Source organism: Rhinopithecus roxellana, chromosome 7 (genome assembly GCF_007565055.1).
Source record: "Rhinopithecus roxellana isolate Shanxi Qingling chromosome 7, ASM756505v1, whole genome shotgun sequence".
NCBI lineage: Eukaryota > Metazoa > Chordata > Mammalia > Primates > Cercopithecidae > Rhinopithecus > Rhinopithecus roxellana.
In genome coordinates, this window is record NC_044555.1 from 92,245,606 (window position 1) to 92,268,109 (window position 22,504).

The 22,504-nt window shown below is 39.3% G+C and overlaps 1 protein-coding gene across 2 annotated transcripts in view; it reads left to right on the top strand.

Annotated features, from left to right (window-relative positions):
* The window catches only part of DOCK11 (dedicator of cytokinesis 11), a 195,086-nt gene that overhangs the window by 110,555 nt on the left and 62,027 nt on the right, over positions 1-22,504 (top strand). Inside the window, exons 24-33 of one of the 2 annotated variants that reach the window (XM_030933580.1) lie at positions 1,645-1,763; positions 4,340-4,409; positions 4,497-4,622; positions 5,558-5,629; positions 6,528-6,674; positions 11,257-11,340; positions 12,167-12,278; positions 12,769-12,807; positions 15,108-15,286; positions 20,938-21,054. In XM_030933580.1, the coding sequence (XP_030789440.1) occupies positions 1,645-1,763; positions 4,340-4,409; positions 4,497-4,622; positions 5,558-5,629; positions 6,528-6,674; positions 11,257-11,340; positions 12,167-12,278; positions 12,769-12,807; positions 15,108-15,286; positions 20,938-21,054 (1,065 nt within the window). The remainder of the gene's footprint in view (positions 1-1,644; positions 1,764-4,339; positions 4,410-4,496; positions 4,623-5,557; positions 5,630-6,527; positions 6,675-11,256; positions 11,341-12,166; positions 12,279-12,768; positions 12,808-15,107; positions 15,287-20,937; positions 21,055-22,504) is intronic. The other variant, XM_010365537.2, reaches the window with a different exon arrangement.

A 22,504-nucleotide genomic window follows, 5' to 3' on the forward strand; every position in this document is an offset into this window, starting at 1 on the left:
TTCTTTGTGAATTTTGTATATCCCATGATCATGGTATTTACTGTTGATATTGCAGTTATTTAGTTCCATGTCTTTATACCCTGTATGCTGCAAACTACTTGATGGTAGAAACCATGGCCTTTATTTGTTTGGGTTTACTTTTGTTTTTGGTGTGCTTGGCTATTGGGAGTTCATTTGTTTTCCCTTTGTCAAATGAGAAAATGAATGGTTTCACTGAAGTGGGGATTTGCACTTGCCTTGAAAGAGTGGCCAGGATTTGGCTAGAAACTATGAACAGACACAAAGGTAGGAAAGTAAATGATATATTCAAGAACAGTGAAGAAACCAGAGATACCAGTTTGGCCTTGTAGAGAACAGTGATGATTGTTTAGGCTGAAAATGCCAGTTAGGTCTGAAATAACTTGGTCTTAATACTCTAGGCCAGGATTTCTCAATCTTGGCACTATTGACATTTTGGGGTAGAATAATTCTTTGTCCATGAGGGTCTGTGTGCACGTTATAGGATATTTAGCAGCATTGCTGGCCTCTGACCACTAGATGTCAGTATCACCCCCTGGTTGTGACCAACAAACCCGTTTCCAGACATTGCCAAATCTGTTGGGGACAAAATGGCCCCTGGTTGAGAACCACTGTCATAGGCTATGGGGAGAGATCGAAAAAATCTTGGCAGGAGGTGGTCTAATGTAACGAGTATTTGAGGAAGATTAATTTAGAAATGAGAGTTGGATGTATTGAGAGTAAAGAGAAGTTGTACAGAGACCTGCTAAAGAGAAAATGATTTATACTATTTTGGTTATCGATTAGAAGGTCTTGAAGACAGATTGTGGCAAGAGTCAGGGAATCTGGGAAAGAGAACTTACGAGTTTTTTAAGTACAGAGACTTGATTTATCCACCTCTCTATTTCACCTAGCACTACACATTGAATTGATATAGAAAGATGCTCAGTGAGGTTTGTTTTCCTTTTTTGGTTGACTGGTTGAGTGAGTGAATGTGGAGAGAAGGGAAGAAAGAAGAAAGAAATTGAACAACTTTCACTATTTGTATAATTTCTCTGTATATATGATCACGTTTCTTCTCTTTGATGTTCGTAGCGCACTTATCATTGGAGACAGAGTGTTAGCACTTTGAAGGAAATGTGTTATAAGATTCTTAGACTGCAAAAGCGCTTCCGTTTTGTAGTGGTGATGGTGTACAGCCAATTACATATAGAACCACTCTTTATTGAATTCCACTTAACTTGTCACCAGATTAACTGATGCCCACATTCCCCTGCAAAAGATACGGAATGCCTGGGGGTTAGTAGATGCATCTCCAGTATCATCTCCAAACATGTCTGTTCCTCCCCACTGCCCCAGGCAGTTGAGTGTTGGTTTACCAGGAGTCAGTTGTCAATTTTCCAAAAACTGTTTATCCAAATTACACTTATTACCTTTAGTATTTAACATGAAATAACAAAATCTGAGTGCCAAATAGAGGTGTGGATTAATTAACAAAAAGCCCCCTATCCCATGGAAAGCTCACTTTTAATTGAGCTTATATGCTAGTCAATGTATTTCTCATTACTTAATTTTTTTGTTGTTTCACATTTGCAAATTTTATCATATTTCTGTTTCTTTTCATAACTAATAATGACTTAATTTTAGTGTTTGCATGCCATGGAGATCCAAGTCATGATACAGTTTCTGCCTGTAATTCTTATGCAACTCTTCCGAGTTCTCACAAATATGACTCATGAAGATGACGTTCCTATCAACTGCACCATGTGAGTTTCGGTGTTATAATACCAAGATGCTGTTTGAAATCTTTCTTATCTTTTAATAGAGGTATTCATTACTAGAAACTTCCCTCTTAGAACTGCTGTTGCTGCATTCCATAGGTTTTGGTATGTTGTGTTTTCATTGTCATTTGTCTCAAGATATTATAAATTTTCCCTTTTCTTTTTTGACTCAGGAACATGTTTAATTTCCACCTATTTTGAATTTTCCACGGTTTCTCCTGTGATTGATTTCTAGTTTCATTCCACTGTGGTTGGAAACAACATTTGATATGATTTCAGTCTTAAAATTCTTAACGCTTGGTGTGTGGCCTAACATATATGGTCTAGCCTAGAGACGATTCTGTGTGTTCATGAAAAGAATGGATATTCTGTTGCTGTTGGATGGAATGTTCTGTATATGTCTGTTAGGTCTATTTGGTGTAAGTGTAGTTCAAGTCCAACATTTCCTTATTACTTTTCTGTCTGGTTGATCTGTCCATTGTTGAAAGTGGGATATTGAAGTCCTCTATTTTTATATTGCAAAATATTTCTCCTTTCATGTTCATTAATATTTGCTTTATGTATTTAAAAAGATAAATATCTAAGTTCCAATTGAACTTTCTCCAATTATGTAAATGTTCTACACTTGTGTTGTTTAGTATAGCAGCCACCAGCCACATTTGGCTATTGAGCACTTCAGCTGGGGCTGGTTCAGCTGAGGAACATATTTTTTTTTTTTTTTTTTTTTTTTTTTTTTTGAGACGGAATTTCGCTCTTGTTGCCCCAGCTGTAGTGCAGTGGAGCAATCTCGGCTCACTGCAGCCTTTGCCTCCTGGGTTCAAGCGATTCTTCTGCCTCAGCTTCCCGAGTAGCTGGAATTACAGGCGCCCGCCACCATGCCCGGCTAATTTTGTATTTTTAGTAGAGATGGGGGTTTCACCATGTTGGCCAGGCTGATCTCAAACTCCTGATCTCAGGCGATCCACCCGCCTCGGCCTCCCAAAGTGCTGGGATTACAGGCGTGAGCCACTGTGCCCTGCAGGAACTGAATTTTTAATTGTGTTTAATTTTAATTTTAATCAATTTAAATAGACACAGGTGACTAGGGATGTATATTTAACAGAATGTGGCCCTAAGCCATCAATTTTTACTTGAAAGAATAAGGAAGTATTATTTTTATGTGAAAACAAACAAGGATGTATTGTAGAGTAGAATGCACAATGCACCTGAATTTTGAAATCAAAACAGGATACTTAAATTGTGGGCTGAGTGCTGGAAGTTTCTTGCTTTGCTGCCTCTGCTGTTGCCACAACCTCTTCCACCAGGCCTCACACCACAGCCACACACCATTTGCGTGCATTGCTGCTGTTGGGGATAGTGTGGTTGAAAATGGAAGAAACTTTAGGCCAATGGTTTTCAAAACATGGTTCCCATACCAGTAGCATCAGTATCACCTGGGAATTTAGTAAAATTGTTAATCATTGAGCTTCACTCCAGACCTACAAAATCAGAAACTCTGGGAGAAGGGCTGGGCAATGTAGTCAAAGGACCCACCAGGTGCTTCTTATATGTGCTAAACTTTGAGGACACTGCTAGTCTCTTACCCCAATTACAGTTCGTATCATTACACCTGCCCCAGCTCTCCCTTTTCCCCCGTCTGTTGACATGCTTTTCATTGCCTGCCTGCCCTTCCTTCCTTCCTTCCTTCCTTCCTTCCTTCCTTCCTTCCTTCCTTCCTTCCTTCCTTCCTTCCTTCCTTCCTTCCTTCCTTCCTTCCTTCCCTCCCTCCCTCCCTCCCTCCCTCCCTCTCTCCCTCCCTCCCTCCCTCTCTCCCTCCCTCTCTCCCTCTCTCTCTCTCTTTTTTTGTCTCTCTCTCTCTTTCCTCCTTTCTTTTTTTTTTTTTTTTTTTTTTTTTTTTGAGGTGGAGTCTCGCTCTGTCACTCAGGCTGGAGTGCAGTGGTACAATCTTGGCTCACTGCACCCTCTGCCTCCCGGATTCAAGCGATTCTCCTACCTCAGCCTCCCAAGTAGCTGGGATTACAGGTGCCTGCCACCACACCCAGCTAATTTTTGTATTTTTAGTAGAGACGGGGTTTCACTGTATTGGCCAGGCTGGTCTCGAACTCCTGACCTCATGATCCACCCGCCTTGGCCACCCAAAGTGCTGGGATTACAAGCATGAGCCACCGCGCCCCCGGCCTTCATTGTGTTTTTCTATTCTCTTCCTTTTATTCTCACTAGAGGGTATCTCAATATTTATCTAATTTGAAGTCTTTTACTGCATAGTAGCTACCACTATGCTTCAGGCACATACATGGTTTAGAAACAGACGTAACATCTGGGTTGTCAAATTAAATATCCATCTTTTGAACTAGGAAATATATTTTATAAGACCCGAGCATGATACATGCTGAAATCTTTCATACACCTAAACTATCACCATTATATTTAATGCAATCATCTCACTTTTAATTATTTAGGCAGTGGTAGATGTTTTTGGGGCTAGACATGACAATCTTAAGAATCAAAATATGGTAATTCATTATAGTATGACATGCTGACTCTTGTGAATGTCGTTTCAGGGTTCTCTTACATATTGTATCAAAGTGCCACGAAGAAGGCTTGGATAGTTATTTAAGATCATTCATAAAGGTTTGTGGAGTAAAGTTTCTTTCTGAACAATTTGTTTTATGTGACAATTTTGTCTTACAGTTCATTTTTTTGTTTGTTTATTTGTAGTATAGCTTCCGACCTGAAAAACCGAGTGCTCCTCAGGCCCAGCTGATACATGAAACCCTGGCTACTACGATGATAGCAATATTGAAACAGTCTGCAGATTTTTTATCAATAAACAAATTGCTAAAGGTGCGAACATAGGACACAACAAGGAACGAAAGCAGCCATAGACACACTTCTTTTTTGATACCCTCCCGTTTCGCTTCTAGTCTTTCATCAGTTTCACATGTGACCCGTCCTCTCCCCACCACTTATGCCCATGCGTCCTTTTCCTGAAGTTCTCCACAGAACCTTCTTCACTCCAGCTACCCACCCCCTGCCCTCATTTAAATGTGTAAAAGAAAGAATTTTGGATCAAATAGACCTGAGTTAGAATCCTGTATCTGTCACAAAATAGTTTTGTGACCTGGGGCCAGTTATTTAGCATTTCTGAGCCTCCAAATCTTCATTGCTAAAATATAAGTAAAGCATTCAACACATGGTTCCTAGCACATCGTAGGCACTCAAGAAATTATAGCTGTTATTATTGTCACTATTTTTATTACTTCTTTTATTAATGGTAGAATTTCGAGTATCTTGGAGTATATCTGATTGAGGCTTCTCTATACTCTTCAAATTATATGACGTAGGCAAACATCTAGGCTACTTAGGCTGCACGAATGTCACATCAAGGGCAGGGTTGGGGCCCAAGCTAGGTGCAGGTGGTAATAAGATTCATTGAGCACTTAAAAGCAGTAACAAGATGAACTAGAAGTTAGTTTGCTCTTAATACCAGGCGTGGGCAATTAGAAACAATGGTGGGGATAAAATACTCCCCAGTGGGACAAAGGTTCCCATCCTTCCTTTGTATATTACCAGTCAACCCTGAAGTACAATAGTACCTTTTTGCTAAAACCATTTGCAGATACTCTGTGAGACTTTGATAGTGACTTGGGATCACTTGAAAATGTTAGTAAAATTCAAAGACAAGATCCATATTGATTTGTCAAACTTTGCTAAGCTTCAAAGATTTGGTAACAGTTAAAGATTTTCTTTCTTTCTTTTTTTTTTTTTTTTTTTTTTAGTACTCATGGTTTTTCTTTGAAATAATTGCAAAGTCGATGGCCACATACTTGTTGGAAGAGAATAAGATTAAGGTAAAGAATAACTTTCAGTTGGCAAATAATTGTATATATAAGAATAATATTTGATATAGACAAAAAAAGCTAATCTTACTCTCAGATAGCCATGCCATGCAAATCCTGTTTTATATTTAAAGGCTCCCAGTGCTTAGCTTTTTCAATGTTGCTTACAAAAACAATGGATGTATTGCGTAAATCTGAGGTCTTGCAGTTGATATGTTCTCACCATCTAATCTGCAGAGACTTTTCCACATAGCTTCTTTCCTATAATCATTTGTCATGTACAACTCATTACCTTTGAATCTTTGCCTTTGTCTTAGGGCTTAAAAATGTCTCTTGAGAAGACTCATTGGGTTAAATCAGACATAGCGTTTGCCCGTGCACGTGCAGTGTTACAAACACTTTATGTACTAGATATGATCCCGGAATGTGATGTATACATTTTGTTGTAATTTTTAATTGTTTGAAAGGTAAAACAATTTTTCTTATTCGTGGGAATCATAAAGCTAAGACTTGTGAAGTACAAAATGTTTACCTTATACTTAATTATTTTTTATCAGAATTTATATAATACGTTTACTGAAATTGAAGTACATGCATACTTTGTGTGCCAGGAAAAAAGTGGAATGAAAACTGGGATTTGTCTGTAACTCAGAAGCATGATATTCCAAAGTTGGGGCAGAACAACCCATTCTTGCTGATAACCTCAGTCAGGTAGATTATTAGAGATCCAGATAGTTCCTGTAATTAGAGAGAGTCAAGTACATCTTGAACTAGTGATGCCATTTTTAAGTTGGAGAACAATTATACATCAGTTTTAAGATACATTTATTTGTAGAATGTGTTTGAAAGTAAAAATGGAAACTTAGACCTTTTGGAAGTCTGACTTTTTTCTGTGCCTATTTCATTTCAGCTTCCCCGAGGCCAGAGATTTCCTGAGACATATCATCATGTCTTACATTCACTGCTTCTTGCAATAATTCCCCATGTGACTATTCGGTATGCGGAGATTCTCGAAGAGTCCAAAAATGTGAACTATAGTTTGGCTAGCTTCCTGAAGGTGAGTTAAAGGCAGCTGGAATGTGGTAAGGAACTCCTCTTCATTGACAGGAAACCCAAGAAAAAAATTAAGCACTTTCTAGAGACTCAGCTAGCTCTTCATGAGACTATTGGAAAACTTAGGTTGCTTATAAACATTGGCTATTGTGAGCAGTGCTGCAACAAACATGGGAGTGCAGATATCTCTTTGATCCACTGATTTTCTTCCTTTTGGGTATATACCTAAGAGTAGAATGTTGGATCGTATGGTAGCTCTATTTTCAGTTATTTGAGAAACCTCCATAGAAGACATTGGCATTGGCTTGTGCTCTATGTGGTGATTCAAAAATCAGAGAGGCTGGCCGGGCACTGTAGTTCACACCTGTAATCCCAGCACTTTGGGAGGCCGAGGTGGGCGGATCACATGAGGTCAGGAGTTCGAGACCAGCCTGGCCAACATGGTGAAACCCCGTCTCTACCAAAAATACAAAAGTTAGCTGGGTGTGGTGGCAGGCGCCACTAGCTACTTGGGAGGCTGAGGCAAGAGAATCCCTTGAACCTGGGAGGTGGAGGGTGCAGTGAGCCGAGATCACACCACTGCACTCCAGCCTAGGTAATAGAGTGAGACTCCGTCTCAAAACAAAACAAGAAAAGATGTGAGAAGCTATCTTAGTATGTCAAATTTAACTATATATACAAGATAAAGGTGATAACAGTCATACCAGAAATACAAACAAATCTGTTCTTGATAGTGGTTGTACTAATTTACATTCCCACCAATAGGGTAGGAAGGTTCCCTTTTCTCCACATCCTCACCAACACTTGTTATTGCCTCTTTTGGATAAAAGCCGTATCTTTTAGCTTAACTGATCACAGCAAATTTGTCCCCATCCCCCAATGAAATGACGAATTAATTAAATCAGAGGACACATACAGGTGGCCTAGTCAGAAGACAAGTGTTGCTTGTTGCACACAGTGTTTTTAAACATAGTTTAAATGCTTATTTAAATGGGAGCACATACTTTCTAGGTTGCCACCATCCCTACCCACCCCTGAACCTCCTCATGCATTTAAATCATTTCTCTGACCCCATTGGCTTTTGACTTTGCAACTTTTGAACTAAAGCAACCTGTTTGGTGATGTAACCACAGTGTACATGTTGCTGATACATGTAAATGTAAATTGTTAGTGTTGATCAGTGAGGTTATTTTATTCGGGATATACCAGAAGAAACTCTATTTATGAAAGATGGCAAACTTAGCATTGTTAGGTTTTGTTATTGTCAGTATGTAAGGGGCAGTGCGAGAATGTAACTATTTTTCTTTCTTTTTTCTTTCTTTCCTTTTTTTTTTTAATTTGAGACAGAGTCTCCCTCTGTCACCCAGGCTGGAGTGCACTAGTGCGATCTCGGCTCACTGCAACCTCCGCCTCTTGGGTTCAACTGATTCTTGTGTCTCAGCCTCCCAAGTAGCTGGGATTACAGGCATGCATCACCATGCCCAGTATTTTTAGTAGAGATGGGGTTTTGCCATGTTGGCCTGGCTGGTCTTGAACTCCTGACTTCAAGTGATCTACCCATCTTGGCCTGAATGTAACTGTTTGTGATAAAGTGGGTAACAACAATATTTGATGTGTGGCAGAGACAAGCATGGTGGGTTGCTAATGCACGTAGTTTTTACTTTCCTCTTTCCATTCTCCCTCTCTTCACTTCTCAGAGTTCTTCGTTACTCTCAAAACTCTTCATGTTAAGAACCTTGTGGGCAACAATTCATCCAAGGAGTTTTAGTTTCTAACATATCCTTGTTGTTAATTAAAAATTCACAACTAGGTTTCACATATCTTGAGTATGATTTTCTGACGTAAGACTTCTCTTTGCCAGAATTAAAATAAAGTTTTAACCCTATTACACAAGCCTTTTTTTGTGTATTAAAAAAGGAAACATCCACATATCTTTTTAAAATAAACTACAAATTAGATTATCTGAAATGTAGAACATTAGCTTCTTCCATGGAGTTTAAACTTGAAGTTTAGTATGTAAAGGGAACAGAACAGTTTTGGTTTAGTAGCAGCATTTACTTAATTCAAGTCAGCAAACACTGGCTTGTCTTTTTTTTTTTCTTTTTTTGAGACTGAGTCTTGCTCTGTCGCCCAGGCTGGAGTGCAGTGGCGTGATCTCAGCTCACTTCAAGCTCCGCCTCCCGGGATCACACCATTCTCCTGCCTCAGCCTCCCGAGTAGCTGGGACTACTGGCGCCCGCCACCTCGCCCGGCTAATTTTTTGTATTTTTTAGTAGAGACGAGGTTTCACCGTGTTAGCCAGGATGGTCTCGATCTCCTGACCTCGTGATCCACCCGCCTCGGCCTCCCAAAGTGCTGGAATTACAGGCGTGAGCCACTGTGCCCGGCCCATTGGCTTGTCTTCTGTGTGGCAATTCAAAGATGTGAGAGGCCGTGTTAGTGGTCAAATTTGAATATATATACAAGATAAAGGTGATAATAGTAACATCAGAAATGCAGACAGAATACTATAGAAAAATTAGAAAGGGAGAGAGAGATTATGACCAGGCAGCATGAAACAAGTAGCGTAGTGCGGAGTTCCCCAGGACAAGAGTTGAGCATGTTGCAGTTAGAGGATCCCTGAGCAAAGATGAAATTTGCATGTTCAAAAATTATTTAGGGACGAGTGAAAACTCATTGTGTGATGAGTTTAGGAAGTATGGAGAAAGAACTGGAAAGGCCATCTGGTGCCAATAACAGAAGGCCTTGAATGTCAAGTTAAGGAATTTGGACTTTGATTCATATGCAGTGGAGCAACACCAAATACTTCGGAGGATACTTTTCTTGCTGTTATGATAGATGAAGTGAGGAAGAGACCCGAGCCGAGTCAGGGCAACCGATTAGAAAACCAATTGTCTGCCTGGCACAATCCACTTATCTTTTAGGCTCAGCTCTTCCCTGGCCTTTCCAGGCAGTGTTGATCACCCCTTCTGTTGTTCATCTGTCTTTTACATAGTTCTATGGCACTTCTTATTATACACTATGTTTTCGTTATGTGATTGTCTTCACTATTAGACATGATTATGGACCATGCCTATTCCACTTTGTGTTTCTCTAGAATGTAATACATTGTCTCAAACATAGTAGATCCTCTAAATGTTTGTTGGATGCTGGAATAAATAAATATGAGCCTCACTTAGTAATCCAGATGACAAGTGATGAGGGTCTGACCCTGGGCAGTGGCAGCAGAAGTGGAAAGGAGAGTATGAGATGCAAGACGCAGGTAGCTGGTTAATCAAATATTGAATTATTTGGATTTCACAGAAATATTCTAGGCACTATGAAGGATATAAAGGAAAAGATCATTCTTATTGTCCAATCCTGGTGAGATGACAGGAAAATAGTAAAATACAAGCTAATACTGAATAAAGTGTTTAAAGGGATCCATGGACCAATGTAGTTCAGGAAGATGGGATTTCATGAGAATCTTAAAGAATGAACAAGATCAGATAGAAGTAGCGATAGAATTGCTAGGTGTGGCATGAGTCAAAGACCTAGAGGTGGGAATACACAGTTCATCTTGAGGGGATAATAAGTGAATGATGGCTGAGCATGCTGGTGCCCGCCTTAGTCCCGGCTACTTGGGAGACCGAGGCAGGAGGATTGTTTGAAGCTGCAGTGCGCTATGACTGTGCTACTACACTCCAGCCTGAGTGACAGAGCAAGACTCTGCCTGTCTCTTTCTCTCTGTTGTTTTTTTTTTCTGTTTTGAGACAGAGTCAAAGGAAGTCAATGAGATCTGTTGGCAAATGAAACTGGACAAGTAAGTTGGGACAAGATTGTGAGTGTTCTTGAATGCCAAGCTAAGGAGTTTGAAATTATATTAGAGACGATAGGGAACTATTGGAAGCTTTGGGGCAGGAAAATGACACAATTAGGGCTGGGACTTAGAGGTTAATCTGGAAGCAGATGGATGGAGACGTGAGAGACATGAAGACTGAGGAGGTTAACTACAGTTTTTCAGTTGCAAGGTAGTGAGAGCCTTAACTAGGAGAATGACAGCAGGCAAATATGAATAACTTAGGGCTGTCACAGAGAAGGGAGGTTTTACGCCTTGACTTCACTGAACACAAAAACCCTTTTGGTCTGAATTATTAATATTTACATAGGCAAGTCTCACTTTCATCAGCTAACAGACTACCTTACACTTCCCTTTGGAAGTGGGAGTTGACCAAAATGAGGTCAACTCACTTGGGCTTTGGGAGTTGACCAAAATGAGGAAGTGTAGCTGAATAGATTACAGATATGTATGTGTGTCTGTGTATGTGTGTATATGTATAGATAAATGTATATTTGTGTGTGTGGCTCTATATACATCTTGTTCTGAAAACTGTATAATTGAGGCCCTTCAGTCCCAATTCCAGTGATGCCACTTGCCCTTTATCTTTTTCTTTAAGGTCACCTGAAGCTCAGAAAGTTATCTATAAAAACAAAAATGTCTTTCTTTTTGTGTGGAACCAATTTTGAATTTTTAAAACTTTACATTTTTAAAATTTAGACTTTTAGAATTATGTAACTAACCCTTAGTTTTGTTTTGGTTCCTACAGCGCTGTTTGACACTAATGGATAGAGGATTTATTTTCAATTTAATAAATGACTATATATCTGGATTCAGCCCCAAAGATCCTAAGGTAAGTTATAAGGACATGATCGTAGTGGATGTCAGACATCTGAGCATAAGACCAAAAGTGACATTTATTCTCTTCTAGGGGATTAGGAACTGTTGTTTTTATTTAGGTACTTGGAGTATAGACATACTTAAAAGCAAGGAATACTGGACTGTGTTTTGGGGTCCCCAGGACCCCCCATGTGTTCAATAGCTCATTCTAAGGATTTACAGACTCAACATATAGCTGTATTGATGGCTAAGATTCATGAGCATGATACGATGAGGATACTCAGCTGAATCGGGAAAGGAAAAGACATCAAATAGGGTGGATAGCAATCTACACGCAGCCTTTCTGAACTCTTTCCCTCCTGTGAAGGGTCTCACAGAACACAGCCTCCTTCTAGCAGTGAAAATGCACTTGTAAGTGTGCAATATTCCTGTTCAAGGAAGGCCTGTTTAAAACTCAGAGTTGAAGGGTTTTATTGAGGGCTGATTATGTGTTGGAGGCTGGTCAAAATTCCAGACTCTCAGAAAGGAAAGCAAAGCAGGTGTTCACTATAAATCACATTGTTTGTACAAACAGTCTAAGCAGGCTGACACAGAAGGCGCAACTTATCATGTAGGGAACATTTCAAAATTTCATTTTTTAGATGCCAGCCAACAAGCAGTCCTTTTAAAGGGTAGCAGTCTTGGACCTGGTATGTTAACTCTTTCCTGCACAGGTCGCATCTCAAGGTATGCTTAGAATACTAAGCACTTCTGTTGTGAAAAATAATGCACTGTATTAAATTCTTAAAATAGCAAATGCCTACTAAATATGAGCTAATGTATCATTTCTTTCCATTTAGGTTCTGGCTGAATACAAGTTTGAGTTTCTGCAAACAATTTGCAATCACGAACATTACATTCCTCTGAACTTGCCAATGGCATTTGCAAAACCTAAACTGCAGCGGGTTCAAGGCATGTATTTGCATTTTCCATCATTTGAGTTTGTTTTTTTCCATGTTTTGCTAGCGCTAGTGTAGTATAATGTTTTCTAGTTGAACCAGTCAACTTGAAGGTAAATTCAGAATTGTTACTATCTGAAGTCCGTTAATGTTTTTCTGCATTTCCTTCATAATATCAGTAATAATATTCATAGTGTGAAGAAATCAGGTGTGTTAATAGATTGCTGCTTAAACACAGATGTCAGATACTAGTGAAATTACTTTCTGTAGTAGTGTTTGGGATCTTGTATAAGACTAAATTAAGAAAAAGACATGTAAATGCATTTCTCCTCAAAGCATCAAAAAATGTAAAGGTAGAGTAAAACAGTAACATGTTTGTGCTAAATTTATGAAATGCCTTCAGTTATCTCCATTGCTAGTTTTATTGAATGCTTTGTTGTATAGCACTATTCTTATGTTACTATGTTTTTTATTTGTCCCTTTTCTTTTCATATATTAATTAGATTTTTTTTCATTTGCGGTGGACCGTTTGACTTCAGTAGGTAGGTTTAACTCGGTTCACTCTAAATTAGCTTGCTGTTTTAGAAAACAATTGATTTGATGAATTGCTAAGATGGATGGGGGCTTTGTTTGCTTTTCAAATCCTCCCTAGCCAAATACCCAGAAAATCTAGGAGGCAGTGTGTTTGTTTAGTTTTAAAATAAAATTGAGTGTTGCTAGAGAAATCAACTTTAAAACATCTTCCTTCAAAACACAAGTTCCTGCTGCAAGCCAGCATAGAGGCCATGAATGGGGAACTGGAAGTTACTTGTGTGTGTGTGTGTGTGTGTGGTGTGTGTGTGTGTGTGGTGTGTGTGTGTGTGTGTGGTGTGTGTGTATGTGACCTCTCTCAGGCTTTCCTCTGTCTCTTAGATGCTGTTTAGTGATATCTTGGCCACAATTCTGCAGGTGTAGATGAAACCACCTGATTGGATTTGTTCAAATCACCAAAGTAACAAATTGATTACCATTTGTAAAATCTACTCACATAAAGCCACCTTTGTTAGTCCTGGCCCTTATGCGTAGAAGGTGATAGGGATTCACAAAAGGGTATGACCAATGCAGGAAGAAAATAATCTGCCTTGGTCTGTGTAGAAGTATTTGCTGAGTGGTGGTTTTAGTGATGGAATTATAGCCAGTGAAAATGGAGAAAAAATATTTTTAAACCATAGTACTCCTATTCAACTACCCCCTTACTTGATCCTGAGCATGTAGCTCATATACTTCACCCAATATTTATTTATAACTATGAGGAAGTCAGGAAAAAGAAGGGGTGGACAGATCATCAGGATTTAGGATTAAATTGGACTACTCGCAGCATTTAAGTCCCAACTGAATATAAAGCATTATATTAAGTGCTGAACAGGCCAAAAGAGAAATAGAAAACATATTCTTCAGCTTCATGGCCTATCTAATTAAATAGTACTGGAGAGGAAATAAAGATAGTAGAAATCTTCCATAGAAATTACTAAACTTGGCTGGGCGCGGTGGCTAACGTCTGTAATCCCAGCACTTTGGGAAGCCAAGGCAGGTGGATCACAAGGTCAGGAGTTAGAGACCAGCCTGGCCAATATGGTGAAACCCCGTCTCTACCAAAAATACAAAAAAATTAGCTGGGCATGGTGGCACATGCCTGTAATCCCAACTACTCAGGAGGCTGAGGCAGGAGAATTGCTTAAACCTGGGAGGCAGAGGTTGCAGTGAGTCGAGATCGCGCCACTGCACTCCAGCCTGGGTGACAGAGATAGACTGTCACAAACAAACAAATTACTAAACCTGATCACAGTCCCCTATAAGTACTTATAAAGCAAGTCCCAACCATGATATTAACATCTGAGATTTAAAATAGACTGAGGATCTAGGCCGGGCACAGTGGCTCATTCCTGTAATCCCAGCACTTCAGAAGGCCAAGGCAGAGAGATCACCTGAGCTCAGGAGTTCGAGACCATCCTGGCCAACATGGTGAAACCCCGTCCCTACTAAAAATACAAAAAAGGGGCGTGGTGGTGCTCATCTATAGTCGCAGCTACTTCAGAGGCTGAGGCAGGAGAATTGCTTGAACCCGGGAGGCAGAGGTTGCAGTGAGCTGAGATTGTGCCACTGAGCTCCAGCCTGGGCAACAGAGTGAGACTCCATCTCAAATAAATAAATAAATAAAATAGACTGAGGATCTTAAAAGAAGGGAAAGACATAGTTCGAAGTGATTATTTTCTGATATAAAATATTTGTTTTTGAGTGATGATGGATTGGAATGGAATGAGACTGTTTTCCTTATTGTTCTTATGTCCCATGTATATTTTCAGCCCAATATATAATATTTACTGAAACAGTCAATACTGTCAGACTATTCAGTTGTTTAGTTTGTCTTTTCCCACTTTGTAAGTATAAATGGATAAGTAAGTCAAGCATTATTGTATAGAATTTTTCAGATGTATAGTTGTGACAAAATCTCTTCAGCTATGAAGAAATCTGTTAAAACGTTGCAAAATATATAATTATTTTATTGTAGGTTGTATCATAAGATTTCTATGAGTTCAAAAGAATACAGGGAAAAAAAAATCTAGGGACTTTCTTCCTGACTGAAATGATCATTAAAGTTATCGTCTAGCCCAAAATATGAGTGCACCTGTCTTGTAAATTTTGCATGCTTATTCTAGATGATAAAAGAGCTGCTCAGAATCATTAATAATAAAAATTATAGCTCTTGCTAGCATGATCACATATTATTAAATAATACAGTATTTTAATTATAATCATTTTTGAATATTTTTATAAATGGGTTTTAAATTTCATTGTACTGCAGATTCAAATCTTGAATACAGTTTATCAGATGAGTATTGCAAGCATCACTTCTTGGTTGGTCTACTTCTGAGGGAAACTTCCATTGCTCTTCAGGACAATTATGAGATCAGATATACAGCTATCTCTGTCATAAAGAATCTTTTGATAAAACATGCATTTGACACAAGATACCAGCACAAGGTAAGGATATCCATGCAGTCATCAGTATCACACTGGTAAAGTTCTACTATGATTTTTTATAGAAGATGAAGTTTTTTTTAGCAAGGAACATTATATAAGCATTGAGGAAAATTTATTTTGCTTCAAATCATAAGGTTTTTTTCGGGGGGGGGGGGGGGGGGGAGACAGAGTCTCACTCTGTCACCCAGGCTGGAGTGCAGTGGGATGATCTCGGCTCACTGCAACCTTTGCCTCCCAGGTTCAAGCGATTCTTGTGCCCAGCCCCAGCCTCAAATCATTAGGTTTTTAAAAATACCATTTAGGACTGGGAGCAGTGGCTCACGCCTGTAATCCCAGCACATTGGGAGGCTGAGGTGGGTGGATCGCTTGAGGCCAGGAGTTTGAGACCAGCCTGGGCAACATGGTGAAACCTCATCTCTACTAAAAATACAAAAATTTGCTGGGCATGGTGGCACACACCTGTAGTCTTAGTTACTTGGGAGGCTGAGGTAGGAGAAGCACTTGAACCGGGGAGGCAGGAGGCGGAGGTTGCAGTGAGCTGAGATCGTGCCACTGCACTCCAGCCTGGGTGACAAGAGTGAAACTCTGTCTCAAAAAAAAAAAAAAAGTATATATATATATATAGAGAGAGAGAGTTTAGTTAACTGTTAAAGAAATACACTGTTTTCTCAAATCATACTTAAAGAATAACATAACTGCTTCATGATTATTATATAAACTAAGAATGTTTAAAAATTATTCTATGAAATATATGCTTTAATATATCTTTAAATATGTATCATGTAAAATATGTAATAAGAAGTTTTCTTACTGAACAAAATGTTAATGTGATGATGTTACTATAAATAGCTGTGGGTGTGGCTGTAAATTTTACATACATTACATTGTTTTCTATGAGTAACGGTCACAGCTGCAGTTTCTATTTACTGCACTAATTTTTTTTTTTTTTTTTGAGACGGAGTCTCGCTCTGTCCCCCAGGCTGGAGTGCAGTGGTATGATCTCGGCTCACTGCAACCTCTGCCTCCCAGGTTCAAGCAATTCTCCTGCCTCAGCCTCCTAAGTAGCTGGAACTACAGGTGTACGCCGCCATGCCCGGCTAATTTTTGTATTTTTAGTAGAGATGGGGTTTCACTATGTTGGCCAGGATGGTCCTCATTTCCTGACCTCATGACCCGCCCCAGTCAGCCTCCCAAAGTGCTGGGATTACAGGCGTGAGCCACCATGCCCGGCCTATTTACTGTACTTTTAACATATATATTGAAATCTTACTGACATTAAATCCTGTTGGCTTGGAAAAGTAGAGTGCAAACTATGGATTTAGAAGACTCTAATTTACTTCCACGGTATCATAAATCACTCTAGGAAGCATAATATTGTTTCATAATAAATAATTTATCCTTTTCTTTTTACATTCCAATATAAATAAAATTATGATGTCATTTATCATCATAGTCATTTTGGAAGGCTGACTTGGAGCTTTTATTCTTTTTCTACAGTATTCCCATTTGTCCTTTTTAAACAGAAAATGCCTGCCAGTGACATCTACTCACATTCCTTTAATTACAGTGATTTTCATACATGTAAATCTTGCTAGTTTTCTTTATGTGATTGTATCCTAAAGTAGATTTAAACTTCTTAGCTTTAAGATGTAATTTATTGCGTACTGCAGTTTGCTTTGTTTTTGACACATTATAACATACCTCCACTTAGTGTAGTTGACTCAGTTATATGCCATTTTCACTTTTTGCGAATGTTGATATTGACTTCACACAAATTAGCTGGTATGATATATCCAAATAAAAATATATCTTAAAAGTCCTCCAGTCCAATCAAGCTTGGTCAAGCCTTTAAAAATGCATTATCACTGAGTTCTGGCTAACTGCTTGCTTACGCCTAGGAGTGGGGAAAAGGATCTTATGCCATGTGGAGGAAAATGTCTTTAGCCATGATTTTAAATGATTCACTGGAAAAGTACAAAATGAACTTCCCCTCTCTGAAGCAGAAAGTTGTATGTTTCTCCACTGCCTCTTCACATGAAAGTGAAAGAAAACTGGATTTTGCCAGTGGGATTCTCACCACCTAGAGGTGGAATTAAATATTTTACATCACAAATTTGGACACTTTTAACTTACTTTTTAAATTCTTAGAGCAGTATGTGTACACACGCAGGTATTGTTACCTGTAAATAAGTTAGACACTGAGTGTTTGAGGTTTTAAACTATAGGAAAGATTGAAATGCCAAGCCTTACTACTCTTTCAGTGACTTCTGAAGCTCTTTCCTCTTTGTTCAGAGGCTTCATACAGGCATTAAATGACGATAGAGTTTTCTCCATGAGAAGTTTGTTTACTTCATGGGCTTGGTTAACCAAAGCTTCAATTCCAAATTATTGGATGAGGATATAAAAGGTCCTTTGTATAAAAGGTCCTTTGTCTGTTCTGTGCAGTTTCCAGGCAGCCTGGGTAAGAGTTCATTTATCAAATACATCCAAGTAGAGCATGTTTCCTATTAATGATGACACCAAAGTGAGGGATTGGAGGGAGCCTTAAGCCCCCATATTTTCCATCAGTTCTCTAAAGGGACCCCAAAGTAATACACCAAAAAAAAAAAAAAAAAAGAAAAGAATGTTTCCTATGAAAAGCCTACTTCAAGACTCAACTCCCTAATCACCCCCACCCTTTCCAGCCAATTGCCACTCCTACGGCCCTGCTCTTAGGAAATTTTGGTCCCTGTTATGTGTTACTCATAAACTATTTAGCAATCTCTCTCTTTTTTTTTTTTTTTTGGTGACGGAGTCTCACTCTGTAGCCCAAGCTGGAGTGCAGTGGCATGATCTCAGCTCACTGCAGCCTCCGCCTCCTGGATTCCAGCAGTTCTCCTGCCTCAGCCTCCCGAGTAGCTGGGGTTACAGGCATGCACTGCTCCGCCTGGCTAATTTTTTGTATTTTTAGTAGAGGTGGGGTTTCACCATGATGGCCAGGATGGTCTTAATCTCCTGACCTCGTGATCGCCTGCCTTGGCCTCCCAAAGTGCTGGGATTACAAGTGTGAGTCACCATGCCCAGCCAGCAATGTCTCTTGTTATAATTACCATGAGACATTTTTCCTTTTCAGAACAAGAATGTTCAATATCTAACATTTACCCTGGGGCCTGTATAGTTCTTGTACCCACTACAAGTAATGTTGATACCTAAGAGAATTGCAGATTCTAATTCTAGTTGGGCTGTGAGCAAATCTTTTTACCTTTTTTGAAAAAGTAATCCACATGCATGGTGAAAAACAAAAATCAAAATGCCTGTCTCCCATTCCTTACCTCCACTCACCAATTCATCTTTCCAGAAGCAACTACTCTTGTAAGTTTATTTATACTTCTATTTTATACAAGCACAAGCCTATATGATATATATGTATAAAATACAACAGAAACCATTATACATTTTTCTTTTTTCATTTAACAATACAGCCTGAAGGTTAGATCTACCGCATTTTAAAAAGTAGCTGCATAGTATTTTATCATATGGATATACTTTATTTTATTTATCTAACTAGTCTTCTATTAATAGATTCTTCGGTTATATTCTATTTGTTGTGCAGGCGAAATTTTTAACATATTTGGCGATGACTTTATGTTTTCCTGTGTTCCTGCTTCCCTGAGAGAGTTGTAATTTCTCTTCCCCTAGAGATCACTCACTATCAGAACTAAAATGGACTCCTATTTAGAAGCCATAATATTAATAATAGCAGCTAAAATTTATTAAGGGCTCACTATATGCCAAGCACTATTTTAAATATCTCACATTAATTGACATCATTATTATTACCCCCATTTTACCAAAGAGAAAACTATAGTTAAGTGATTTGATTGTAATCAAGTAGCTAGTAACGGGAGAACTGGGTTTTGTGCATGTCTCTAACTGCAAGATCTGTGCTGTCAGCCACTAGCTATACTGCCTTTTAAATCTCAACTTGGGACATTGAAAAATTAGAAAACCACCAAAAAAAGGGTAATCACTAAGTGAAAAATCTTGACACCAAAGCCATGGAACAAAGGAAAGTAATGAGAGTTAAAAGGCCGGGCGGGGTGGCTCACTCCTGTAATCCCAGCACTTTGGGAGGCTGAGGAGGGCAGATCACCTGAGGTTGGGAGTTCGAGACCAGCCTGGCCAACATAGTAAAAGCCCTGTTTCTACTAAAAATACAAAAATTAGCCAGGCATGGTGGTGGGTACCTGTAATCCCAGCTACTTGGGAGGCTGAGACAGGGGAATCTCTTGAACCCAGGAGGCAGAGGTTGCAGTGAGCTGAGATCGTACCTCTGCACTCCAGCCTGGGTGACAGAGTAAGACTCAGTCTCAAAAAAAAAAAAAAAGAATGAGTTAAGATGATTCATGGTAACTATATTCACATATTTAAAGGTTTGCCATGCAAAAGTAGAAGTAGACTTTTTCTTGTACTCCAAAGGGCAGAGCTATACCTAGGAGGTAGAACTTATGAGGAGTGTATTTCAGATAAAGGACTTTTCTAATAGAACCCATGAAAGGGCTGGAGTTTTAAAGAAGTTTAAAAAACTATTTGTCAAGGATACATGTAAGGGCCATTCATTCCTGACTTCAGCAGGAAGTTCAACTAGGTTAGTGGTTCTGAAACACATCAGCATCATCTGGACCAGTCCAGACCTAGTAAATCAGAATCTTCTGGTGGTAGAGACTATTACTGATGGGATACTATGTTGGAAGAAAGTCTGTTAAGGGTTTTTGAAATTGACCAAAGAAGTGCAAATGGCCAATTAACACATGAAAAATTGTTCAACCTCAATAGTAAATGCAAACTAAACAATAGTAAGAGACCAGTAATCTTCTATATTCTACATGTTGACCATTTTGCCCTAGAGGGCCTTATCTAATTCTCCAGAAAAACCTGAAGTCATGAAAGATGGAGGGCAACTCTTGTGCCACCACAGCTACTATTTTCTCTGATTTGAGTATATATACGTATCTGGTGAGGAATGTCTATAAGCTGAGGAAAGCAATAAATAAATTTGTATAAGAGGTACCACATTAATTAAGAGTCCTGGTGGTCAGTTTTATTTACATATTTACAAATATATCAATCTCCCAAGTCTTATAATTGACTTAGGGGACCAAGTTCATATTATTGTAATTGTAGCTTTAATGGAAGCAAAAAATGTTTCTTGAATGAATACAGTAACTTACCATTTTTTCACTTCTTCCACTTACTCATTCATTCCTTCAGCTAATATGTATTGACCATCTGCTATGTGCCCAGGTACAGGGGATGAAGCAGTGAACAAGACAGACACTGTCCCTGCTCTCATGAAGCTCAACCCTCACTGGAGCTGAAAAACGGGACTAATATAATCTGTTTTATATACCAACTTCTATTTTTTACAAAAACCTTTTACTTCATGTAGTTATGCTTGAGGGATATAATTTGACTCTGTATCATGGATAAATCCAAATGCCAACAAAGTTCTGTGGTAATTAGTTTTCGTAGAAAGAGACTCATGCTTCAGTAATTTGTTATGGATGTTAGCCTACTTTTTAGTCTTTAAGTTGATATATGAAACCAACTCCATTTATTTGTAATATATACATATTATATACCTATTAAGCTCTCAATAATTATTTTTTCAGAACCAACAAGCCAAAATAGCACAATTGTACCTTCCCTTTGTTGGACTACTTTTGGAAAATATACAGCGATTAGCAGGTCGAGATACCTTGTATTCTTGTGCAGCCATGCCTAATTCTGTAAGTAGTAATGTGTTTCTGTTGGAATTTTATCCTGTTTTATTGAATGCATTTGGAATTGGGGTCATATGCTATATGATCTCAACCTTAAGAGTTCACTTTTTTTGGTTTGTTTTTTTAAGCCACAGTCTCTCTCTATCACCCAGGCTGGAGTGTAGTGGCACAATCATAGTTCACTGTAGTCTCAAACTCCTGTGCTCAAGTGATCCTCCTGCTTTGGCCTCCCGAGTAGCTGGGACTAAAGGCATACGCCACCACGCCCAGCTAATGTTTTTAATTTTTAGCAGAGACAAGGTCTCACTGTGCAGCCCAGGCTGGTCTCAAACTCCTAAGCTCAAGGAATCCTCCCGCCTCAGCCCCCTGAAGTGCTGGGATTACAGACATGAGCCACTGTGCCCAGCCAAGAGTTCATTTTTTACTCCATGTACAGTGTTTTTCCTAATACAGTGCTTTGCAAACTTTAATGTGCATATGAATCACCTGGGGAATTTGTTAAAACAGATTTTTTTTTTCGAGACAGAGTCTCGCTCTGTCACCCAGGTTGGAGTGCAGTAGCATGATCTCGGCTCACTGCAGCCTCCGCCTCCTGGGTTCAAGGTATTCTCCTGGCTCAGCCTCCTGAATAGCTGGGACTACAGGTGCCCGCCACCATGCCTGGCTAATATTTTTGTATATTTAGTAGAGACGGGGTTTCACCATGTTAGCCAGGCTGGTCTGGAACTCCTGACCTCAGGCGATCCACCCACCACGGCCTCCCAAAGTGCTGGGATTACAGGCATGAGGCATCACGCCCGGCCAACAGATTCTAATTCAATAGGCCTGGGGTGGGACTTGAGAGCATGTATTTCTTTTTTTTTTTTTTTTTTTTTTTTTTATTATACTTTAAGTTCTAGGGTACATGTGCATAACGTGCAGGTTTGTTACATATGTATACTTATGCCATGTTGGTGTGCTGCACCCATCAACTCGTCAGCACCCATCAATTCATCATTTATATCATGTATAACTCCCCAATGCAATCCCTCCCTCCTCCCCCCTCCCCCCTCCCCATGATAGACCCCAGTGTGTGATGTTCCCCTTCCCGAGTCCAAGTGATCTCATTGTTCAGTTCCCACCTATGAGTGAGAACATGCGGTGTTTGGTTTTCTGTTCTTGTGATAGTTTGCTAAGAATGATGGTTTCCAGCTGCATCCATGTCCCTACAAAGGACGCAAACTCATCCTTTTTTATGGCTGCATAGTATTCCATGGTGTATATGTGCCACATTTTCTTAATCCAGTCTGTCACAGATGGACATTTGGGTTGATTCCAAGTCTTTGCTATTGTGAATAGTGCCGCAATAAACATACGTGTACATGTGTCTTTGTAGTAGACTAATTTATAATCCTTTGGGTATATACCCAGTAGTGGGATGGCTGGGTCATATGGTACATCTAGTTCTAGATCCTTG